The sequence below is a fragment of the Bubalus bubalis genome, chromosome 1 (assembly GCF_019923935.1).
Source record: "Bubalus bubalis isolate 160015118507 breed Murrah chromosome 1, NDDB_SH_1, whole genome shotgun sequence".
Taxonomy (NCBI): Eukaryota; Metazoa; Chordata; class Mammalia; order Artiodactyla; family Bovidae; genus Bubalus; species Bubalus bubalis.
Genome location: NC_059157.1, coordinates 113,179,415 through 113,203,515, shown reverse-complemented (window position 1 = coordinate 113,203,515; position 24,101 = coordinate 113,179,415). Strand labels below are relative to the sequence as shown.

At 53.1% G+C, this 24,101-nt stretch overlaps 1 protein-coding gene across 1 annotated transcript in view; it reads left to right on the top strand.

Moving 5' to 3' along the window:
* The first annotated feature begins 2,063 nt into the window (after positions 1 to 2,063).
* ADCY5 (adenylate cyclase 5) overlaps positions 2,064 to 24,101 on the top strand; it is a 159,018-nt gene continuing 136,980 nt past the window's right edge. The window contains exon 1 of the mRNA XM_025285182.3: positions 2,064 to 3,871. Within this exon, the coding sequence (XP_025140967.1) occupies positions 2,744 to 3,871 (1,128 nt within the window). The 5' untranslated portion in view covers positions 2,064 to 2,743. The remainder of the gene's footprint in view (positions 3,872 to 24,101) is intronic.

Here is a 24,101-nt window from a genome sequence, read left to right as displayed (position 1 = left end):
CTAATCAGGGATTGATTACTCAAACGATGGAATACTCTAGGGTTAGTTTATTCAGATCTCTTGGAATGGTTCTCCTCCCAATTTGCAACTCTGGGAAGGTTTATCTTTCAATTTCCAAAGAGAGGACCGATAGAGAAAGGATGGGAGGCTCACCCAGGCCTCTAGTCTCTTTGTCAGAAGCTCCACAGGGAGAGCTGGAGGAAAAAAGTGAAGCTTGTTTCTCCCTCCCGGGATTAGAGGTGACTGTTCCCCATCCGTCCAGAGTTAAGGCTGTGGGAACTTCCAGCCGGACTGCTTGGGGGAAGAATTGGATAGGTACCTCATTCCACAGGCCTAGGTCCTTTAACCCAAAGAAAATTCCTCTCCACTCCTGCCTCTTAATCGCTGTGTAGGAGCATCTGGCCCCCCTCCAGCGGGGCATGTCCACCTTACTCTGGTGCCTATCCCTCCTGATAACACCTTGCTAGGTAAGGAGCCAGCCTGGAGCTGACGAAAGATTTTTGCGTTCCAAGTCAGGAGAACTGTGCGGCCCATGGCAAGTTAATTAAGCTCTGAAGCTCTAGTTTCTACACCTGTAAACTGGGAATAATCACCTGGACACTGTTCCCTGTCACAACCCAGGGTTATTGAGGGGAATCAAATGAGATTTCAACAACAACAACAACAATAATAATAACAACAACATATGAACGAGCAAAGAGAGCTCTTCACAAACGCCAGGTGTTCGTAATGCTGTCTGCGGGGTTCTTGCTCTGTAACTATCCACCAAAGCATTCCTGTCCGCCCAGCCCTGGTTGCATCGGCCTCACCAACTGCATCTCCATCTTTCCCGTAACTGTCTTCCTGGGCCTCAGAGATCCTCAGTCTCTCCATCTCTCCCGTCCATTTCCGGGTCTGGCTCTTGGGCCCCTCTGGCCCTCCAGGGACTCTGGTCTTCGGCTCCCTGCGGCAGTCGCTGCCTGGGCGCCCCCGGCCCGGTGCGCCCTCCTTCGGCACAGCCGCCCGGCCCGAGAATCGCCCAATAAGAGCGCCGGACTCAAGTCTGACAGCTCAGGAAGCGGCCAATCGAGCCGGGCCAGGGAAGGGGGGCGCAGCGCGGGGGCTGAAGTTGGGTTGAATGGGGGGATGGGGGATTAAAGGGGGATACAAAAGAGGGGAGCTAGGACTAGGGGCGCAGGAACCCAAGCAAGGGGCGAGGGAGGACCGCATGCCACCAGGTCGGGCGAAGGGACCGCGGGCTGGATGCGGCTCCAGGCGCCAGGGAGGGAGGGGACGCAGAGAGAATTTTAGGTGAGGAAGGGGAGCCAGGGCCCCCACAGTAAAGGGCAGCTCACGAGGCCGGGCCTGAGGATGCCGGCGGGGTGCCGAGGCGGGGGCCGCGGCCGGGTCGGGGGCGGAGGCGGCCGCGCGCCTCTGTGAGCCGAGGCCCGAGCGGCGCGGGGGGCGGGGAGGCGGCGGGAGGAGGGGATGCGGAGGGCGCTCCGGCGGCGGCGGCGGCGGCAAGCGGGCGAGAAGGGAGGAGCGGCGCGAGCGGCCGGAGCAGCGCAGGGCCCGAGGCGTGCATGGCGCGCCGCGAGCCCGGCTCCCGCGGCTCTCCCCGGAGCGCCCCCGGGGCGCAGCAGCGGCTCTTGGGCCGGCCCCTCTCGGCTGGCTGCATCTGAGTCCCGGCTCTCGATCTCTGGATGCCGTGCTCCCTGCGAGAAGCCCGCCTGCGTTGGGGCGGAACGGCGGCGGCGCTGCGCCGGATTCCGCCCTCAGCTTAGTCCTTCTGCGCCCGGCCGCGGTGGGCCCGCAGCCGGCGGCGAGGAGCCTGGGGCTTGAGGAGTCGGCACGACAGCCCTCCTGGGCCGGCGGGTCCGGGCCAGCCCCACTCCGTTTTGGGGGAAGGGGTAGGCGAGAGGGAAGGGCCGCGCTGCAGGAGCCGGTCCTCGCCCCCGCCCCCTGCGCGGACCCGCTGAAGGCTGGGCTCGGCTTTGGCCGGGGCCAAGCTCCCATTCTCGCCGCGGGAGGTGGTGGGGGATGCGGGCGACGGCGCCCTTGGGCTCCAGGACCCTCCCCGCGGGGCTCTGGAGCTGTTGCTCCGCCCGCCGCCCCCTCCCCCGTCCTCTCCACCCCCCCATCCCACCTCCCCACCCCTCGTAAGAAAATAATGCTGGCTGGCGCCCGCACCTCCCAGTCGCTCCCAGTCCGCCGCGAGGGAAGGGCGCCCGCTTCGTCTCCACGCCGGGACCCCTGCCGAGCCGTCCTAACTGCCTTCTCGCCGTGCGTGCCGCTGGTCTCCGCTTAGGCAGAGTCTGCGAGTGCCGCGCCCGGGCATTGCAAGCCCCGGGGAGGTGCCGCCCGCAAGGACACCTCTCCGTCCCGCCTCGTCCGCAACTCCGGTCCTTGTCGAGCTCGACGCGAGCCAGGAGTCCGGACGTCCCTCTGCGCGCGGCTCAGCAGCTCCAGCAGTCCCCGCTGTCCCAGCTCGGAGCCAACTCCCTCTCGGACCTGGGGCTCCCGACGCGGATTTTCAGCCACTTCTCACCTCGGGGCTGTGCCTGCCTCCCTTTCGCTCTCCCGCTGCCCTCCTTCTCCGCTCAGGACGGGGGTGCCAAGATGCCCCGCTACTGCCCAGGGCCCCGGGCCGCCCCCGACGTGTGACCCCAGCCTGGTCCCCCTGCTCGGCCGTCCACCTTCCCCTTGGAGACCCCCGGCCCGGCCCCCGGGGGAGGAGGAAGAAGACGACGAGGCCGAGGGGGGGATGTCCAGCTCCAAAAGCGTGAGCCCCCCGGGCTACGCGGCGCAGACAGCGGCGGCGCCGGCGTCCCGGGGAGGCCCGGAACACCGTTCCGCGTGGGGAGAGGCCGACTCCCGCGCCAATGGCTACCCCCAAGCCCCCGGGGGTTCGGCCCGCGGCTCCACCAAGAGACCTGGGGGGGCGGTGACCCCGCAGCAGCAACAGCGCCTGGCCAGCCGCTGGCGCAGCGACGACGAAGACGATCCTCCGCTGAGTGGCGATGACCCCCTGGCCGGGGGCTTCGGCTTCAGCTTCCGTTCCAAGTCGGCCTGGCAGGAGCGCGGCGGCGACGACTGCGGTCGCGGCAGCCGGCGGCAGCGGCGGGGCGCGGCCGGCGGGGGCAGCACCCGGGCGCCCCCTGCGGGCAGCGGCGGCGGTTCGGCGGCTGCGGCCGCCGCAGCGGGCGGGACGGAGGTGCGCCCCCGTTCGGTGGAGCTAGGCCTGGAGGAGCGGCGTGGCAAGGGCCGCGCGGCCGACGATCTGGAGGCCGGCGCTGTCGAGGAAGACGAAGGGTCCGGGGATGGGGGCAGCTCGGCAGGCTCGGGCGCGGGGCCTGGCGCGGTGCTGTCGCTGGGCGCCTGCTGCCTGGCACTGCTGCAGATATTCCGCTCTAAGAAGTTCCCATCGGACAAGCTGGAGCGGCTGTACCAGCGCTACTTCTTCCGTCTGAACCAGAGCAGCCTCACGATGCTCATGGCTGTGCTGGTGCTCGTGTGCCTAGTCATGTTGGCCTTCCACGCGGCACGGCCCCCGCTGCAGCTGCCCTACCTGGCCGTCCTAGCGGCCGCCGTGGGTGTGATCCTCGTTATGGCCGTGCTCTGCAACCGCGCCGCCTTCCACCAGGACCACATGGGCCTGGCCTGCTACGCGCTTATCGCCGTGGTGCTGGCCGTCCAGGTGGTGGGCCTGCTGCTGCCCCAGCCGCGCAGTGCCTCCGAGGGCATCTGGTGGACTGTGTTTTTCATCTATACCATCTACACGCTCCTGCCCGTGCGCATGCGGGCTGCGGTACTCAGCGGGGTGCTCCTGTCCGCCCTCCACCTGGCCATCGCCCTGCGCACCAACGCCCAGGATCAGTTCCTGCTCAAGCAGGTAGGGGCCCACCTGGGCATAGGGACTGGATAGTAGGGTGTGCAGGCCTTGGCCTGACTCCAAAGAGAGGCAAGCCACCTTCCCCTTTAAACTGGTGAGAAGATCCAGAGAGACATGGCTCTGTCAGCTGTGTGGTGTCTTCTACCCTTGATCCCGCACTCTGAGCCCCAGCATCTTCCTTTACAAAAAGGGTGCTCTTCTATGTAATCTTCCCGCTGATAGACACACTAAACCCTATCCATTACTGTAGGGATGCTAATGAGGAAGGAGGGTTGGAGGAGAAAATTCTTGGGAGAGGTCCCCTTCTCTTCCTATGCTTTTGTCCCTGTATATATGGCCCCTGACCAAAGTGACTGGACCCTCTAATCCCTCTCCAACCTCTCCCTGGGGAGAGCCACTGATAGTTTGTAGTGAGTCCTGGATGTAGTGAGTCCGTTGAGTCCTGGATGGAGGATTGATGAGGGGAAACCCTAGGAACTCCTTGCCTAGTCTTAGGGAGGAGAAAGGGTAACCCTGCCAGTTGCCTGAGACTGGGGGTTTGAAAGCTGGAAATATACCTGAAATTGAGGGAAGACTGACAAATGTGTTTCCTTTGTGAAAGTGCCCACAAGCCAAAGAGCTGCCTTCAGCAAAAGTGGGAAGCAACCTTTTGGGTGGGGACAGTCCTCTCCTGGCCTGAGCAGAAAGCTAGTGTCCTATGTCAGGACCCCTTCATGTGGGTACTCCTGGTTATTACTTGTTGTGGGGGCTTTTTATCACTCCTGGGATGAGTTAGGTGAGCCTTGAATGATGGGATCAGGAGGAAATAAAACTTCTGCCTGGTTAACTGGTGGTTCTTCTGAAGACTTATGAGAGGAAGGCGTGCTTGCCATGGTGACCTTGATGAGACTGGCTCTTCTGACAAGCACACTTTCTCCCCTTAGCAGTGCCCTTGTCCGTGGCACCATGGGCCTCTTCCACTGGCCCCTGCTCAGCCTACTTGGTTGTGCTGCAGCTTGGCTGTGAGAGTCAAATGGGCCCTTGCTGCAGTCTAGTCTCTTGACCGTAGATCCTACTGCACCCCCTACCTCTCTCTGGGCATCTGCTTCCTCTACAGAACTTCTTAACTAACTGAATTCCAGGCATGGCCTCCCCACTTTTAGTGCCTTTTCTCGGACTTCAATCCTATTGAGGACTGTGTGTTTCTCCAGGGGCTCTCCTGTACCCCCTGGCTTTCTCAAAATAGTGCCAGTGTGGGCTTCATGGCGCTGGGCTCCAGGTGTACCCCCAAGGCACTCTGTGACTGGGAAGGAGGGGATCTGCAGCCCCTCCGTGCCCTAGGTTCCTTGTCTAGCAAATGAGAGGATAATGCATGACCCTTCCAGTTCTACCCTCTCTGTGCCAAGCCTCACCTCTGCAAGGAGCCCTCCTTCCATTCCAGCCATGTCAGCCTCTCCCTCTTCTGCATGGCCAACAACAGAGTCAGAGCCACAGGGTGGGGCACTTACTTATTCCTGAGTGCCCCTGGTTTTACTCCCCATCCAATGTAAGCCCCTTGGATGCAGAATTCCTGAGGTGTGTTTTTCCTTCTCTACCATCTCTGCCTTATCTAGCATTGTGTTGAATATATAGGGATTTCATAATTGCTTAACTGATTGTATTCCAATGAGTGAAGTAATTGGGGTTGTTGATGCTAAAGAAGTTTTTCTGATCTGGGATTGGAAGGAAAAAAATTCTTTAGAGATCATCTTTAAACTTAAGAGAAAAACCTATTGAGAGCTGGTTTGAAAAAAGTTAACTACTATTGTTAGTGCTTATAAAGGCTCCAAATGTTTTGAGCTGGGGACACAAGCTAGCATATGAGTATTTTATCTTTGAGGGTTGTTCCTGGCTTGAATGGGAGGCAGGTTGCTTGGGAGGGTATGGCTTTTCTGCAGAAAGACAGGCATGGCGTGCACATGGAGCAGCAGAGGTTTCCAGGATCATTCAGAGTATTTACTGAAACCAGAGTTGGGACTCAGGGCCTGATTACAGCCCTAGACAATCCGAGGTGAGTGATTTTAGGAGACTGGAGTCAGATCCCAGGATGGCAGTGCTGGACCTGGAGTGTTCCATCTCCATCTTAGCATGAAGATGCCACTGCAGCAGCAGAGTTAGCTGACTGACTTCCCCATCTAGTTCCTCAGCCCAGTCTCTCTCCCTTCTTTCCCCAGCTGCACACCTCCCAACTCATGCTTCTTTTATCCAGTTGTGGTCTTCAGACCTTCCCCTGTCTGTAGGCTCTTGCATACATTTGCACTTCTCATGACCTGCTGTGCTGAGTATAGCAGAACTTGTTAGAAATGGTCCATGATAATCAGAATGCAAGCATTCTTTCTAGTTGACTTAAGACAAAACTGTATCTTTTTTTGGTTTGTATTTCATTTGCCTTTCTAATTATGATATAAACTTTGTGTTTCTTGAGCAAATCTTATTGGATGGTGGGAAATATTAGTGAGACAATCAAGCATTACCCTCTGCCTCAGGTTACCCCAGAGTAGCAGGTATTGGAGAATGGCCTCCATTAGATGCCTTGTTCTTATCTTTGATGAAGATACACATCCAGGTAAATGGGCCAGCAATGTGTGGTTTTTAATATTGGGGCTTTGGGAATCTGCCTCCATGACCTTGGACACAGAGTAGGCTCTCAAGAATCTGTTGGCATTTTTTCAGTTCTCATGAGAGACTGGTCCCCTTGCCAGCTGCCCCACAGCTCAGACCTTCAACATCAGTATCTGATCTCAGTATTTTATTCTTTCCCTGTCCCTCTTCTGTCTTGGGCTCTGCCCTTTGCTCCAGTTAGAAGGGAGAAACATCTAGTATCTTATCTGATGCCTCCTGATGGTTTTTACTCAAGAGGAAACTGAGAGGCAAGGTGGGGCAGCCCTTGGCATCCCCCAAGGTGGGGGATGATGTTTCTTCCTTTTGCTGTATCCCCTGCTCCAGCTGTTCTCCTGGTATTCACCCCCCCCCCGCCCCACTCTTTTTCTCTCACTTCCTTTCACTTTCCTCCTCCTCCAGTCCCCTGTTGCTCTCCTCTCCTCTGCCTGCCTGCTTTTCTGCTTCCCCATCTCTTACTCCCTGTTTTGCAGCCTCTCAGCCTCGCCTTCTGTGCTCGTCTCACTGTCGTCTCCTTGGTGGGATACAGTAGGAGCGTCATGGGTTGTTTTTTTTTTTTCCTTCTTTGCCTGTTAGAAGTCCCTCTGCTACACCCATACCATAAATAACACTCAAGCATCTGCCAAACACATTCCTCACTTGTGTTAATAGGCTGCAATGATGCCGGAGCCTGTTGCCATGGCAACCTCATTTTTGTTTGACTGTATCCCACTCTGCTACATAAAGCCTCTGCATGCACTCACACACAAACAAGTATGCTCACACAACTATTACATATGCTTAGCCATTAGAGATTATTTTGGAGAAAACATCTTTGGGTCTTATGGGGATGGACAGTCATTTGGCAAAGGAGATGAGTGTCTCTGCTTGTCCAGTGTTACTCTCAGAGGTGATAATGGATGGAAGAGTGCTTTGAAAAGTAGAGAGTCCTGTTCAGATGTGGGGTATTATTAGTCTGCAGCAGCATTAAACCCACCTGATACAGTTTTTGAAAAGAAGATTCTGACCCCATGTGGGTCCCTGTGAGCCTGGGAGAGCTGTCAGAGGTTGCCCTTGTGGTGTGGGCTGACCCATCCCTACCCAGCCTGTCTTCAGCTCCTTCCTTGCTTCCCTCTGTCCCTTTTGAAGAAACTCAGTGATTTTCTGCATTTCCTCCTCTGTGCCTGTTTGAATCCACAACTGTCACCAGTTGTTCCAGTGATCAGAATGGCAGTTGCGCTATGTGAGTGATGTTCTGTGACCATGAGCACATGTGAGTGTCTGTACTTGGCTGGATGGGGGTGGGGAAGCAGACCAAGAAATGACTACTGTGGCTGAAGGGTGGGTGTCTGTCTGTCATGTGGGCAGGCTCTAGTATGTATGTGCATGTGTGTGCATGTGCGTGAACATGTGTGTGCACGTGTGTGTTTGTTTGTGTGTGTGTATCTGTTGTGTGTGCTGGCCCGGGTTATGGAGGTGGGCCGAGGGAAGCCTTTGTGTTGACTTTGAAAGGAAATCATCACAGCTCTGTCCTGTTTATTCTTTGTTTGTGGCTGACTTCCTGTGGCTGTTTGCATTTCTGATTCTGGGCCTTGATCGACCTTCTCACCTTGACCTCTGGCTCCCCAGGGAAGTACCCTGGATGCACATGCCCCTACTTTCCAAAATGAACCTGGGGGCTAGACTTGAGCGGTCAGTTCCCCTGCCCCCATGGAGTCTTGCCCTTCCCTTTCAAAAGCCCGAGCTGCCCACTCACTCAGCCATCCGGTAAGCCCTGTGGTGAGCCGCCACCTCGCTCTGGAACTTGGCCCAGAGGCCTGTGTGGTGGGTTACCATGTCTGCCCTGTGTGCCCTGATGGCTGCCACTGCCCCCCTGCTTGCTGGGTGGTGTGGAGAGGGCCACACACTTTCAGCATGACACCAGGGGTCATCTACCACCAGTTACTTTCCCCATCACCCACATTTCTGGACAGGAGAAATCTGGCCATGGTGACCCCAGCAGCAACAGTAGGCTGGGGTTGGGGGGTGGCTCTGAGTCTATAGCCAGGGAGGGTCTGCTTGTTTTGCCTCAGTGCTAATTGTATTTGCTAATTGTTTTTGGTTATGTGGCCTCCTTATCTCTGCGATGGGAAGGGGGTGCTTGGAGGGAGGACAAGCCTCAGGGTGGGGGTCAAGCAAGGCTTCTAGGTAGGAGGTCATCTAGGCACATCTAGATAGGGGTGTCTCGATGCCTGTGGGGAGGACTTCAGGAGTGGCAGAGGCCTGGCCAAGGAGCAGAACGGTCAGCTGCTGTGCTTTGGGAATGTTGACGGTTAATAATTCTATCTAAGTTTTAATCTGGAGCAAGAGCATGAGGTCTGTGTGCTGTGGAGCACAGAACAGTGTGCTCATGTCTGTCTATAAAGAGGACACAGACCATGCATTAAACCCCAGCACCAAAACCTGCCCAGCCTCACAGAAGAATTTTGAAAATCAGTGTAAAAGGCCTGGACAGAAGCTGTCCTGTGCAGACAGGCCCTGGCCACGGTCACTCTGTCAGAGGGTGTAGGGCTGTGGAGCACCCATTTGGGCCCAGCCAGGGGAGGGGTGTGTGTTGGGGGAGGGAGGTGAGAGCCTCTCTGCAAGTGTACGGCCTCTTGCCGGATGACTTTCAGTCATGGCGGCCTGCTTGGCACCTCTGTTAACTTTATTTATCTTGTGGTAGATCTGGCCAATGGCCATTTACTTCCCACGAGCATCCTCTGTGTTGGGAATGGAAACAGTTTTCTCTCGGAGTCCCATGTGACTGTGGCCCAGAAATTCTTTAGGGTGCAGTTACATAAGTTACACTTGAGCATATCTTTCTTTCCTCCATGCCTATCAGGTGGGGGGAGCTTGCTAGTGGAGGGCAGTCAGTATTGATTTTCTCTCCCAAACGCAAAACTCCATGAAGATAATTGGAAAGCTCTACTCCCCCCACTCCCCTCCCACCCACCTCTTTTCTCCAGGAAACATTCAAATCCAGGACAGGGAAGAACTCTCTTTCAACATCATGAACAAAATCTGGGAGTTTCTAGTTAACAGACCATGAACTTCATGGGAAGCAGCATTTTGGTCTAGCTGTTGGAAAAGGCCAGCAGGGTCTTGGTTAGGCTGGTGGGCATATCCAGTTGATAGGAAGACTAAGGCCCCATCTGAGATTCTATGTTTGATTCTAGAATTTAGAGGACGGTACTAGTTGTGGTCAGGGGATTGGAAACCTTGACTTCTAAGAGAACATTTGAAAGAGTGGGAGATGTTTAGCTGGGAGGTGAGAAAGCAGAAACACGGGCAAAGTGTTATTTATTGCTGGGATCCCTGTTATCAGATGTTAGAAGAGGGACTGAACTTATTTTTGGTTGCTCCCAAGGGCAGAGTTGGGGTAAATGGGTAGAAATAGTAAACAGATTTCAGCTCCAGGTGTGTGCGTGCTGAATTGCTTCAGTCGTGTGTGTAGCCTGCCAGACTCCTCTGTCCATGACATTCTCCAGGCAAGAATACTGGAGTGGGTTACCATTTCCTTATCCAGGTAGAAGATACTTTCCAGCCTTTGGGGTTGTAGCCATTACACCAAAAGCCCCCTGGGGTAGCCAGCTGTGTCAGTGGAGGTGTTCAAGCGGACACTGGACTGAGGAAACGGAAGACTCTGCTTCTGAAGATCTGGGGTGGGTCCCAGGAAGGGATCTATATTTTTTGCCAGCTTGGATCTAGTTTTCAAAGCTCTCTAGCTGATCTTGATGACCAGCTCTTAGGTTTGGGATTGTTGGCCAAGATAACCATTCAATTCACATCCAACCCTTGAATTTTATGGTTTCGTGTCTTGCTACAGCATGAATGCCTGCTGAGTCTTTTGGGATGTCCGTCGTCATGCCTACCTTGGTCTCTGTTTAAAAGTCACAAAATCACTGCAGACTCGCAGGCCCCTTAGGAGATGTCCCGGTGGGGCTGGTGAGCATATTGGTTGTAGGATGCGGAGGGGAATGTGACTGGTAGTGGTGAGAGAGGGTGGGAAAGATTGCCTGTACCTCCCATGCTGCCTCCCAGCCATTCCCATCCCCCCACTCTTGATTGAGGCAAAGCAATCTGTGGCTCAGTATTGGTGGTGGTTGTGGTGAGGGTGGTCAGCAGAGAGACAGACCTTAGTTTGAGTCCTGGTTTACTCATTCATTTGGTAAGTGAATATGAAAAACACTGAGGATACCCCAGGTCCAGAAGGGATGGTACAGAATGTGGAAAGTGAGATCAGGGGTAGGCAAGAGGTCAGGAACTAGGAGATGGTTTGAAGGAGGAACAGTAGGATGTCAGGCAAGGAAGAGGAGATTGGAGCTGTGAGTGTGGGGAGGGGAAGAGCTTGGAAGTGGGGGCAGGGATGCTGTCTGGAACAATGGGATATAGTCACAAGAAGAGGGGGGTAAACAAGCAAACACTGGGAGACAGTAGTGGCTTTATTCTTTGGGCCTGCCTCGTGTGTCAGCCTGGACAGTCTTCCCCCCACCTCATATACATACACACACTTCTTGCTCTGGGAGGGTTATCGGCTCTTGCTTCTGGGCTTTGAGGCTTCCTGATCTCACATTGGGTGGCCTCCTCTTCCGTGTCCTTAGGGGCTTCCTGGGGGTAGTCTCACAGGTTGCCACAGTCCCACTAGGCTATTGGAAGGGGTCCTGAGGGACCTAGGTACATGACACGTAGTAGGTATTCAGTGAGGGTTTGAATGAATGAACGAACGGGTGGTGGGGTGGGTGGACGGCTGCATGCAGACTCTCGGCTGTTCTGAAGTGCTAGACCAACACCTCCACAGAAGGAAGCGATGCGGCTCGGCTTGGAGCCTATTTTGGTGGATTGTTATCCTAAACTCCGAGCAGGGCTTCCAGAGTACCTCCTGCTGCAATTGAGAACGTGTGTCTTCTTGGAAACAGAGAGCTGTTGCCTGGCAGTGCCGGTACTATATCCCTTCACGGATTTGAAAACCATTATTAAGTCATTCTTTCAGCCTTCTCCCCATTCATTCAACCATTTATTAGGTGCCTACTGTGTACCAGGCGCGTGCTAGGCCACAAGGGTCCAAAGATGACTCAGCCCGGGCCCCAGCACCTAGCATTGCCTTTAGCCCAGACGCTCCCACTAACTGTCCTTTGGAGGGATGTTGCTCAATGTTTCAGTACACACATTCAGTCCTGTGTCAGGTAAGTTTAAGAAATACTGGCTTGATCAGAATTCTTTATTGTAGAACTTTAAAGCTTTTCATATGTTAATATGCCATAGAATTTGCAAAGAGGGGGTTTTTGCATGAAGCCATTATCAGACATATTTGACCCCAGAGCCAGCTTTTGAAGGAGCATAGCAGAGGCATTAGTGTCTGTTGGAACTCACGTTGGGACACCCTGCTTCAGGGGCTGGGAGGATCTCAGCATCCAGCCCCCTGCCTCATGGATAGGCCTAGGCAAGGTCATCTAGATGTGGGCGTTTGTTTGTTTGGGGGCTCTTCTACCTCAAAAAGGAGACCGAGCATCCTGCATTAAAAGTCTCATTCTCTGTTTGCATCCAAAATTCTTTGTAAAGTAAAATGATGGGACTGGAAGGGACCAGGGAGATGCCTCCTTTATCTAGTTTCGGTTTCCTTTAAGGGTTTTCTGTTGTCGTCAGACACTGGAGCCTGTTGGGCTCTGTATTGTGACCTTTGGTGCGGGGGCGGGTCCATTCGCTGAGGGCCTGGCTGCCTACGAGAAAGTGGTGATGGGCTGTTCAGAGCATCCTGGGGCCAAACAGAGTTCCCCAGTTTGCTTTGTTTCCTACCATCTAAAAGGAGGAAGACTTTATAGAATGTCGATTAAAAACAATGAGTATATATTGAGATTTTATAGCGAACTTGGCACTAAGCTAATCCCTTACATATATGACTTTACTTAGTATCAATCCTGAGAGAAAGACATTCTTACCCCTATTTCAGGGCTGCAGAATATAGGATAAGAGAAGGTAAGTAACTTTCCCAAGGTCACTCAGTGAGCAAGCACAGCAGATGGTTCAGCGCCTGCCCATATTCCCTGGGCATGTACCTTTCACTCTTGCCAGCCAGACTGCCAGCTGTCAGGACCTGAGGGCTTTCTCTGGCCCTGAGCCTCTCTGCTTGCTTGTGGGGCAGGTCAGAAGTGCTGGGGAGGGAGTGCCCATCCCCAGAACAGCTTTCAACCAGTGACTGTTGGGCGCTAGTGGATAGATACCCTAGCTCCCTTGACCCTGGTGTAGGGGGAGTATAACGGAGACAAGCCTTCTTGTTAGCCCCCAGGCCTGCAGGATACAGCTCTGGTTGTCCACAGTGGTACAGGCTGGAAAACTATTTTTCTTTTTTTTCCTTCCTTCTTTATTTTCTCCCTCCTTCCCTTCCTTCCTCCCTCCCCGATCTTCCTTCCATCTTTCCGTTCTCTTTTTCTTCTTCCCCTGTTTTTTTTTTTTTTTTTTTTTCTCATTTCTCCATTCTCTAATATTTTCTGGGGTCACCTCCCAGGCAAACCTCTTCTTTCAAATCTTTGTCTGAGGATCCTTTTCTAGGAAAAATCCAAATTGAGAGTAGAGAAACTGAGATTCTAATCCGGTTTGACTTGAACACTAGGGAGGGGAGTGATCACTTTACTGGGGCAAAAAATGCATTGGGTACAGGGACTTCTCTGGTGGTTCAGTGGCTAAGACTCTGTGCTCCCAATGCAGGGTACCTGGGTTCGATCCCTGGCCAGGGAGCTAGATCCCACATGCCACAACTAAGAGTTTGCATGCCACAGCTTGAAAAAAAAAAACAACGATTCCACATGCTACAACTAAGACCCAATGCAGCCAACTAAATAAATAAATATTTTTTAAAATGCATCAAGGACAGAACTCTGTGGCAAACTCAGAACCCTGGCCCCTCCCTCCTATCTGATGATATATGTTTGTCACCAGAACAGTTGTTTCTGGACTAGTGGGATGATGTGAAAAAATGTATTTTTTGTCTTGTGTTATATATATATATATATATATATATATATATATATTTGTTTTGAATTTCTGCTTCTTAAAAATGTATGGCTTTCTGTCCCCTAGACAATGTCTCGAATATCAGCCAAAAGACTCAACTACTTTGACCTTTGATTAGCATTTTGTAGATGACAAAGGACTTTACCATGCGTGATCTTACTTGCTTCTCACTACTGCCTTGAGGAGGTGATGAGTTAAGAAGGCGCAGACATTGGCTTTGGGGCCCAGGAGAACGCCCTGGCTGGGTGATCCTGAGTTGCCTTACTCTCGCTCAGTCCATCCCCTCTCTAAACTGAGGATAAGTTCCTGACTGACAGACTCTGTTGTTGGGTGCCCAGACAAGGTAATACATGTGAGAGCTCTCATAATTACAGACCTGTGCTGCTGATATTGTGTTGAAGAGGAGGAAGTAGGGGTTGAGAGAGGTTGAGTGACCTCATTCAGGTCACACAGCCAGTTAGTTAGCTTAGGAGCTGCTGCACAAATACAGATCCCTGACTCCAAATCCCGTGCTCTTTGCACATATGAACCCAGCCTGAGTCCACCCCATAGTACTTAAAGAGGCTATAGAAGGCACAGCTGCTCTCAAGCAGTTGTCTTGGGTGGTTGTGGAACACGTGGTTTCTCATTTGTGACACCTCCTTCCCATGGGGTGTCTGGCTCAGATAGGCATTAAATCATTTGTCACTTCCGGAGCCTGCAGCGATGCTGTGAGAGGGGACAGCGTGAAAGTGTTTAGAGGACAACTGGGATCAGATGTTTATCTGTGAAGGGCCCCTGAGTGGGCTTCAGGATGGGTCAGGAGGGATGCAGACATGAAGAGGGGTCAGACACAATGCCGGGTAGCTTATGTCTGGGTGTAAGGCTCCCTCATATCCAGGCTTCTGGTGACAAGGGTGGAACAGAGGCAGGAAGGGAGGAGGCAGCTGGGTACACATCAGCATCACTTCTCGGAGGTCAAATCTGGGGGTCTTTCTGTAGAGTCTCATCTAGTGGATAGAGCAGTTCAGTGTTTACTCTAGGATGTCTTTAGAACCCAGCTCACCCAAACCACCATCATCCTAACAAGTACCCCAAATATCCTGCTTCAAAGCCACTTCTGTTGTTTGTCACTCTTCTCAAGAAAAATAAAGGAAAATGTAACTCCTGCCCAAGTGCCATTCTTTTGCTAAGTGGATTTTCAAGATTTTATTTTCGCATTTTCTTTTGGGGATGAGTGTGGTGATTTGGGCTTCCCTGGTGTCTCAGATGGTAAAGAATCTGCCGGCAGTGTGGGAGACCTGGATTAGATCCCTGGGTTGGGAAGATCCCCCAGAGAAGGGAATGACCCACTCCAGTATTCTTGCCTGGAGAATTCCATGTGTCCCACTCTTTTTTGACTCCATGGACTGTAGCCCACCAGGCTCCTTTGCCTATGGGATTTCCCAGGCAATACTGGAGTGGGTTGCCATTTTCCTTTGCTGTTTGTTTGTTCACTTAACAGGCCCAAGCCCCTAGTCTTCCTCTGGCCAAGTCCCTTTTCTTGTAACCATTTCACCACACTGCCTGAGAGGGACCTGGCTATCCTTTGACGGGCTCCCAGAGGGTAGCAACAGCTCAGAAGCACCTTGGTCCTGACAGCCGAGTGGAGGAGGCAGCCAAGGGAGAGTGATGGCCACTGAATCCTGGGTGAGCAGGGTAGGCTTGTACCCCTCCCTGCCGAGGAAGGAGCCCTGCCTTTGCAACATCTGACACTCAGCATTTAACATCAGAGTCACTCTGAAACACCCTCTTCTTTTCCTCTGGAGCACTCATACTGGTTTATAATTTTATTTCAGTAGGTTTATCTATCTGTCTTTCAACTTGTCAGTCAGCTCTTTGAGGACAGGGGCCTCATCTGTTTTAATACTCAGATATTTACTGAATGTTCCTGACTCTCTGACCCCCGCTGCCCAGCACTGTGGGAAGCAGGTGGCTAGTTCCCATTTGCATGTTCCATAGGGAATGCTGACTCTTGACAGCCAGGGTTCCCTCCCTTGACCAAGGTGAGCTTGTCCCCTGCTGGCACGGGGCTCTGAGCCTGGGGGTGTGATCTTAGGAAACACTGCTTTCCATCTTTGCCCTCCTTCTTATGGGTTCCCTGCTGGTCTGTCTGGTAATGTCAGGAAGGTTCCCTGTTGTCTGCGTTTGCTTCTCCCTCTCATCCTTGGTCCCCTTTCTCCTTCTCCTTTTTCTTCTGGTATCTTTTTTACTCCTCCTGAGTCCTCCCACTTCCCTCTTTCCAGCTGTAAGACGTGGGAAAGACCTGAGAGACTCGCCAGGAGGCAAGCTCAACTATAAGGACAGTAAATATGAGCATGGCTAACTACACAAATTCCAAACAGTATTCTTCATGCTGTTCCAAGCAACCCCATGAAAGAGCAGTTCTCACAGTGTGTTATAAACTTCCTTATAGTTGATTGCCCTGTATCGCAGTGCAGGTGGCAGCTCTGTTTTCACCTCGAACGCCCAGCACCGAGACATTAACTTTCGGGCTGGGTTAACCTCCAGTCACCCAACAGAACTTGAGGCGTGGGAGATGAAGGTGCACCTAGGAGTTCTTATTAACCTTGGTACCCAGGCTATCTGTAGTGGGCCTGGACATCAGCATTTTGGGATGCTCCTGCTGATTCTGACGTGCACCACAGATGGGAACTACCGCCCTGAGCCTCCCTGCATCAGCAGAGGGCTCGGGGGGATGACTCTGAGTCTGATTTATGGCTGTATCGAAAGGAGAGTTGTTTATATTGAAAGGGGTTTATTGTGGTGATTCAGTAAAGAGTGATGACCACTAAAAATTATTGCAGGTGTGTAATAGGGGAAGAAAACTTGGTTGGTGGTTGGTGTATAAAATCTTATCAGGCCAGGCTGTGGCTCAGTATATTTATGTTCCTCTTATCGCCAGCAATTAGCCCCAAACGTGGCTTGATAAGTGGCTTAGCACAGTGTTGTAATAACTGCAAGGATAGTTTAGAAAATGACTGCTGTACCATGCGCTCCACGGAGCCATCTTGGCAGACAGGCACATCTCACTCAAGGCTCCTGACGGCCTGAGGGCTACACGCAAAGGCCTGCTGATCACTGTTAACTCTTCCCTTCTCTCTTTTTTATGTGGTATTTCCTTTCAGAATTGGAGAAGGAAATGGCGACCCACTGCAGTATTCTTGCCTTGGAAATCCCATAACAGAGGAGCTTGGTGGGCTACAATCCATGGGGTCACAAGGGTTGGATACAACAGTGGGAGAAACTGTACGTTAGTCTTTGTGAGTCTCCCTCCAACTGGAATGTAAACTAGAACAGTGTCTGTCGTAGATGTCTGTTACAGAACGAATGAATTTGCACAGAGTTAAACAGCAGTTAAACAGCAGGCAAATGGCAGTGTGAGTCCAGCACTACTTTTTTCTTTGACCCTTAAGCTCATAAAATGTGCAAGGAATTATTATATAGTCAGAGACTCCCCGTCTGCATGTATTGTTATCAACAGGCATGGCAAAGACTTAGAGTAAAGAAAGGTGATGGAGAGAAGGGCCTTCCCCCCTGGAAAGGATTTCCTTCCTGTGGACTTTAAAGCTACTTCTTTCCTAGCACCTTTGGCTAGGAATGTACAAGGATCCTGCTCTAGCCCTTATGCTCTGGGAGGACTGAGAGACACACATGAAACCAGGGTCCATCTGAGGACCAGGAGGATTGAAAAGCCCCACATGTGTGGACTGAGGCCTGGGAAGCGTCCCTATCCCAGGACAGGGAGACATCCTCAGGTTAAATCCTCCACGAATGGCCACATGTGGATTACGACATGGTTGATTTCAGAAAGGGGTTATCTGGGGAGAGTTAATTTTGGATTTTGCTTTACATTTATTTTTAAAGTGGAATATTTCTCTGGCATTGGTGACAATGGCCTAGAAAAGCCAGTTAGTCACCACATCTGACATCTTCCCTGTGTCGAGTGTCTGCTGCCCCTGCTTCTTTCCCACCTGACGACTGTGGGGCTGATTTACATCCTCTCCCTCGGGGAGCTTTCACTGGCAAAGGATCTGCAAGGAAGCACTGCTGGACCTAACCGGGGTCATCCTCTGCTCTGCCCTGCATGTCGGGAGCGGGCCCTGGTGCTGCTCTTTGCCTCTCCTCACAGGGGGCGATGGCATCCAGGCCTTTCCCTGCCTCATACAGGTCTGTGAGGCTGGTTCAGTCTGCATCCTCCAGTGGTTTTTTTCCCTTCTTTCACTCTGTACAGTCTGCTAGTAGTAAAAGGAAAATCACCCGAAGCCTGTATTTAAAGAACAGAGCTGGTTTCTCTTAAGGGAATGGACAGCGAGACAAGCCCCACCGCATTTCCCCAAGTGTCATCTGTGGTTCTGCTGTGGAGCAGGAGGAGGGTCTCAGGGCAGCCGCTGGAGCCTCTGTGCTGGGAGGAGTGCGGGGAGTGTGGGAGGAGAAGGGAGGAGACACTGGAGAGGTTCTGGGACATGGAGAGAAGGGCAGAGGCTGGCCCTGAACTGATGTGCGAGGCATTCCCCACTGGATCTTCACACCCCTAGTTGTAATTCATCTAAGAGGGTCGGGACGGAGTAGGCAGTGGCTGTGGGCAGGTGAGCTCAGAGGACCTGTTGCAGTTGAGTGTGGTGTGGAGCAGGGCCTTCTCTTCCCAGTGAAGGTGCCAAGGCTCAGAGCCTTGGGTTTCAGAAGCCGAGAAGCCACCGGGCTGGCCACACCTGGGTGTCATATGCTTCTCTGACTTGTTCCAGCCCCATGGTGCAGCACTGCCCTTCCAGGGAATGGGTATCAGATGGTCTTGGAGGTACCTCCCTCCCTGTTTGTGTGACCCCTGACCTCTCCAGGCCCCTAGAGTGGAAAGCCTGGGGGAGATATCTGACTGGTCGGTGGGAGTAGATGGGGCCAGGTGCCTGGCCTTCTGCTCCGAGGAAGGGGGCGCTGTATGATCTACCTCCATCCTGGGCTGGGGAGAGGCTGAGCTCAGGTACTCCTTGGGGAGGGGGCACTGCTCCTTCCTGCTTTGCTCCAGGGACCGCTCTGGATTTGGAGGTGTCCTGATAACCTGCCTGGTCAAGACTGCGTTGTCCTTTGGGAACAGCATTTCTGTTTTTTTTCCATTCACCAGCCTTTGCTGCTGTCCTGATCAACTCCTGGGACCCTGGGCATGGGAAGGAATGAGGGGGCTTTGTTCTTCCCTTGGGGGCATGTTCAGTCTGATGGAAATTTTGCCTTTCTGAGATGCTCAACTTAAAGATAGGACAACATTACTAATTCCTTCCATATATCGTGCACTTACTGTGTGCCAGGCAGCACTGAGCCCTGTAACTCATTTGACCCTCGTAATCTCCGTTTAGATGGGTTTTTAAAAAGAGAATATTTTATGGATGAGGAAATTGAGGCCCAGAGAAGGTTAGTGGCTCATGTGAGGCTGTATGTTTGGAGAATGGTACAGCAGGCTCCAGAGCTCATGCTTTCAGCCAGGACACCGGCAGCTCCCACACTAGTGTGTGCAGGAATTCCCCACAAAGTCAATTAAAAAAGTTCCTGGGCCCCTTGTCAAGAGAGCCTGATGCAGTAAGTCTAAGGTGAACCCCCGGAATCTGCATCTCAAGTTGGCACCCTAAAAGGTGAGCCTGTTGCCCCAGAAACACAGTTCCACCCCACAGTGCCTCCCCCAGTGGAGAAAGGATTCAGCTGACAGGGTCTCCCTTCCCTGAAATGATAAAGGCTGGTGAGGGGGAGGTATCTGGCTCCTACAGAAACAGAGGTTTCTGGGTCAACTTTCCCAGGATGTAGCTGGGAAAGGCAGAGTAAGACAGTTAGACTGAGGTAAGGAGGGGCCTTTCTGCTGGGCCTGTGCTGGTCTCAGGGGGCAGGGGTGAGGGGACTTTTGGAAGACGTGAGGGAAGGACTGTAACCCAGAGGATGAGAGCTGAGAAGTGGTCTGAGAGCTGAGCGTATGTCAACCGCCAGAGACAGGAGCAGTTTACAAAGGAATTCTCAGGTGACTGCAGGGCCGCCGGCTGTCACTCTGTAGGCACGGAGGTCTTGACCAGGAGACATCTGCCTTGCCTTAGTTTCTTCATCTGGGCCACATAAATCAGACATTCCCTGAAGGTCCATCCAGTGAGTATACTAACAGGGTAGCATGTGCTAAGTTGCTTCAGTCGTGTCCAACTCTGCCACCCTATGGACAATAGCCCACCAGGCTCCTCTCTCCATGGGATTCTCCAGGCAAGAATGCTGGAGTGGGTTGCCATGCCCTCCTCCAGGGGATCTTCCCAACCCAAGGATCAAACCCGAGTCTCTTGCATTGGCAGGCAGATTCTTTACCACTAGGACCACCTGGGAAGTCCTATTAATAGGGGCGCTGGGGCCAAAAAAGAATTTCACTCCAGAGGTTTGGTTGGGGAATGCAACAGTGACAAAAATGATACAGCCCTGGGGGGACTGAGAGTCACAGATGGTGTGTGGTCCTCATGGGTCCTTGTCCTTTGATTGTCCTGGTCAGTGTCCCTCCAGTTCCTTGAACTCAACACATCCCCAAAGAAAATTCATCGTCTTCCCTAAATTGACATATAAAATAAATGGACTTTATTTTTATCATGTCAGTTCTCTCTCTGCCTGCTGCTGCTGCTGCTAAGTCACTTCAGTCGTGTCCGACTCTGTGTGACCCCAGGTACTGGTGTTAGATGTTTGTGGGACTGAGTTATTTAACAGATGTCTACCATGTATTTGGTGCTGGGAAACCAAGATGAATAAGCTGCAGACTGTGCCCTCAAGGGCAAAGCCTGTGTGTTGTGCCTCCTCTATGCCCGACTCTGTTCTAAGTGCTTTGTGTTTGTTCTGCTAACTCATTCAATCCCCACAACAGCCCCATGAGGTGAGCACTGCTGTGGTCACCCCCATTTTGCAGATGAGGACACTGAGACTGACATGTTAGGTAACTGGCCCAAGCTCACTCAATGAACTGGGCAGCCTGGCTCCAAGTCCGGGCTCTGACCTCCCAAGTGCAGTGGACAGATGGGTGCTCACACCTGCTGGGAGCCGCATGATGCCTGCAGTTTTCGCAGCAGAGACAAAGCATGCAGCCTGTAGCAGGCAGGGAAAGAGGTATGTGTGGCAAAGGTAGGTTGGACTACGTTGGGAAGCTTATAGATTTCTGGACCAAGGCAGTTGTGTTTTTTGAGACAGTGGGCATCTCTAGGTTTTTATGCAAGACAGTGCATGGACATGGCCCCATCTGTATTGGGAAAGTGGCTCTAGTGTGTGGAGCTGGAGGGAGCAGCCTGCACGGTGAGGGAGAGGCGGTGCTGAGTGCAGAGGCTGCTGCCCTTGTCTAGGGAGGCTGGAGAGGGCCCGGGAGGGGCGGAGGTGGGGTGGGGGTGAGGGTCACGGCCTTCAACATGAAGGGGAGGGTCACAGGGAGCACCTGGGCGTTTTCCTATTGATTTCTCCTTGCCTTGGTTATCAAAGGTGCCAAACCCATTCCCTTCTGCTCCCTAATAGACCAGCTCCCCAGCCTCTGAGAACCAGATAGCATTTCTTTCCCAGGGGACCTGGGGTGGATCCTGAGGGCTCTCTTTCTTATCTTTTCTTGGGATTTAAATATCCCATGTCAGGGACTTCCCTGGTGGTCCAGTGGCTAAGACTCTGCACTCCCAATGCAAAGGGCCCAGGTTCGATCCCGGGTCAGAAAACTGGATCACGCAAGCTGCAACTGACAATTCATAGGCCACAACTGAGAGTTCGCATGCGGCAACTACAAATCCCACATGCCGTGACAAAGATCAAAGATCCCAGGTGCTGCAGTTAAGACCCGGGGCAGCCAAATAAATAAGTAAACATCTCGTGTCAGCCTTCTCTCCTTAAATTCCCAGGACTCTGCCTTTATCTAGGTGTTAAGCACCCAAACATTTGACCTCTTAGCTCCTCCTCCCTCTAGAACCCAGGAACCCCCACCCCAAGCAGCTCCTGGTGCCCAGAGATCACAAGTCTTTGAGCACTTCGCTCCTCTCTGGGCCTCTGGGACCCTGGCCACCCTGATCCCCAGCAGAGCTCTTCGTGTGCCTGAAGGCCCAAGATGCCACTCTTGGACACAGTATCCCTCTGGGGACCACTTGACAAAATGCATATTTACAGAGGACTTTGTTCATTGCTTGTCCACTCCCCCTCCCCTGTTAGAATGTCAGCTTCCCCAGGCAGGGACTCCTTGTGCTCATGGCTGTGTTCCCTGTGCCTACATGGTTCAAATCCCAGATCCTCCATGTCCCAACTGTTTCTCCTTGGCAGGCTCATTGCCTTTTCTAAGCCTCAGTGTGTTCCACAGAATGGGATGGAATGAGAATTGCCGCCCCTGAGTTTTGCACCGAACATTCTGTGTGATGATGTATGCAAAGCCCTTAGCACAGGGACTGCCAAGAGATACATCCTCCATAAATGACCTGGAATCTGTCCTGGCTTCACACAAGCTTTTAAATTCCCACACTTTATAGGAGAGCTTAGTGTTTCTTCTGAAGTCCTTTGTGTATGGACCGTGGCAAACAGGGTAGGAGAAAACTGCATTACCAAAGTTCCCAAAGAAGGCCGAGTGGAAGAAGGGTTTTCCCTGCACCCTGCCCCATCCTTATTCTGGGTGCTGGCCACCAAGTGACCAGCATAGACCCTCCACAAGTGAGGCAGCCTCGAGCACTGATTGGCACCCGCCTGGGAGCTGGAGCCAGGAGTTCCCTGAGGGAGTATGAATTGGGGAGGGGGCGGTGGGCTGAACCAGGTTTCCCTGAATTTGACAGTAGCTGTAGCTGAGGGAGGAGCTTCCCAGGTGGCGCTAGCAGTAAAGAGCCCACTTCCCAGTGCAGGAGACATAGGAGACGTGAGTGTGATTCCAGGATCAGGAAGATCCCCTGGAGAAGGGCATGGCAACCCACTACAATTTTCTTGCCTGGAGAATCTCATGAATAGAGGAGCCTGGCGGGCTACAGCCCATGGAGGTCACAAAGAGTCAGACACGACTGAGTGACTTAGCATGCACGCACACACATGGCTGAGGGAGACTTCAGGGATGTGACCAGCATCCTATCTAGCTGCTGCTGCTACTGCTAAGTCGCCTCAGTCGTGTCCGACTCTGTGCAACCCTATAGACGGCAGCCCACCAGGCTCCCCCGTCCCTGGGATTCTCCAGGCAAGAACACTGGAGTGGGTTGCCACTTCCTTCTCCAATGCATGAAAGTGAAAAGTCAAAGTGAAGCCGCTCAGTCGTGTCCGACTCTTAGCGACCCCATGGACTGCAGCCCACCAGGCTCCTCCGTCCATGGGATTCTCCAGGCAAGAGTACTGGAATGGGGTGCCATCTAGAGAGGCCAGTAAATAAGCTTGAGGATGATTCTGGAAGGGTTAGAACCACTAGCAAAGAGAGCAGGCAAACATCTGCTTCTCCAAGATGTGCTTCCTTCTGTAACTTAGTAAGACATGCACACCTGCCCCAGAAGACAAAAGTACCCATGGGCCACCAGAGGCCTCAGGGTGGAGAACACTCAGAGCCTGAGAGAAATCAGTTGAGATGCTGGAGGGATCTGGCCAAGGTCAAGTGACAACCAGGACATTGAGTCCAATCCCTTGCCCCCAAGTGAGTGTCTAGGTGGGGCAGGGCCCATGCCCAGGGTGAGAGTATGTGACAATGTCCAGAACTTCCCCCAGCTGGTTGGACCTTTGGGACTGCACCAGGGCTGGCCAGCTGGGTGGACTGTTGGAGGATGGCTGGGCAGCAGCCTGCCGGCTTCCTGCTGGTCCATAACCTTGTGTGCCCCTGCCTGGGCCCCTTCTCTCCAGGGCTGTTACCCTCACACTGAGCGAGGGGGCCTCTGTGCCTGGGCTTCACTTAGGATGCATAGGGAGGGGCTATGGCAGAGCCAGAAACCACAGCAGCCCCGGACCCTGGCTAATGGAGGCGGTCTTGAAATGGACGTTTTTTCTTTTTGGCTAAATTAACATTTGGCATTTCAGGGTGCTGGCCCCACGCCCGGCCACTCTGGCCTTCTGCCTGTCAGCTCCTTTGAGGCTATTTTTGCCATTCACTTATTTATTAACTATTATTGCTCCCCAGGACAGATGGGTGTGCACGCTCACGCGCACGCGCGCACACACACACACACACACACACACAACATGCCCTCTCTCTCTCACACACACAAACACACACACACTCTTCAACCCAGAGCCCGTTGGAAAAACCATCCTGCACCCACCAGGCTGAGCATGGGAAGCAAAAGGGGGAAATGATGGTCTGCCTGAGTCAGGGTGGAGGAAGGGCTGTGGGGTGATGGGAACCAGTGGCCTCCCCACGCTCATCACTCCCCAGAAACACCTCCACTCCCAAAGCATCTCTCTTCCTGTTCTCTCACCTGCAGAGGTGTTCAGCCCTGGGAAGGGGCCATGTGTGTGAGAATGCTATGGGTCCTGCCTGAGCCGTCTTTCCAGAGAAACCAGCAGGAAGACCTGGGAGATCTAAGGGCCCCTTGTTAGGTTGCAGGAGGGCCCAGCTTCCTTCTTACAGAAGGCCTGCTCCTCTGCCCTG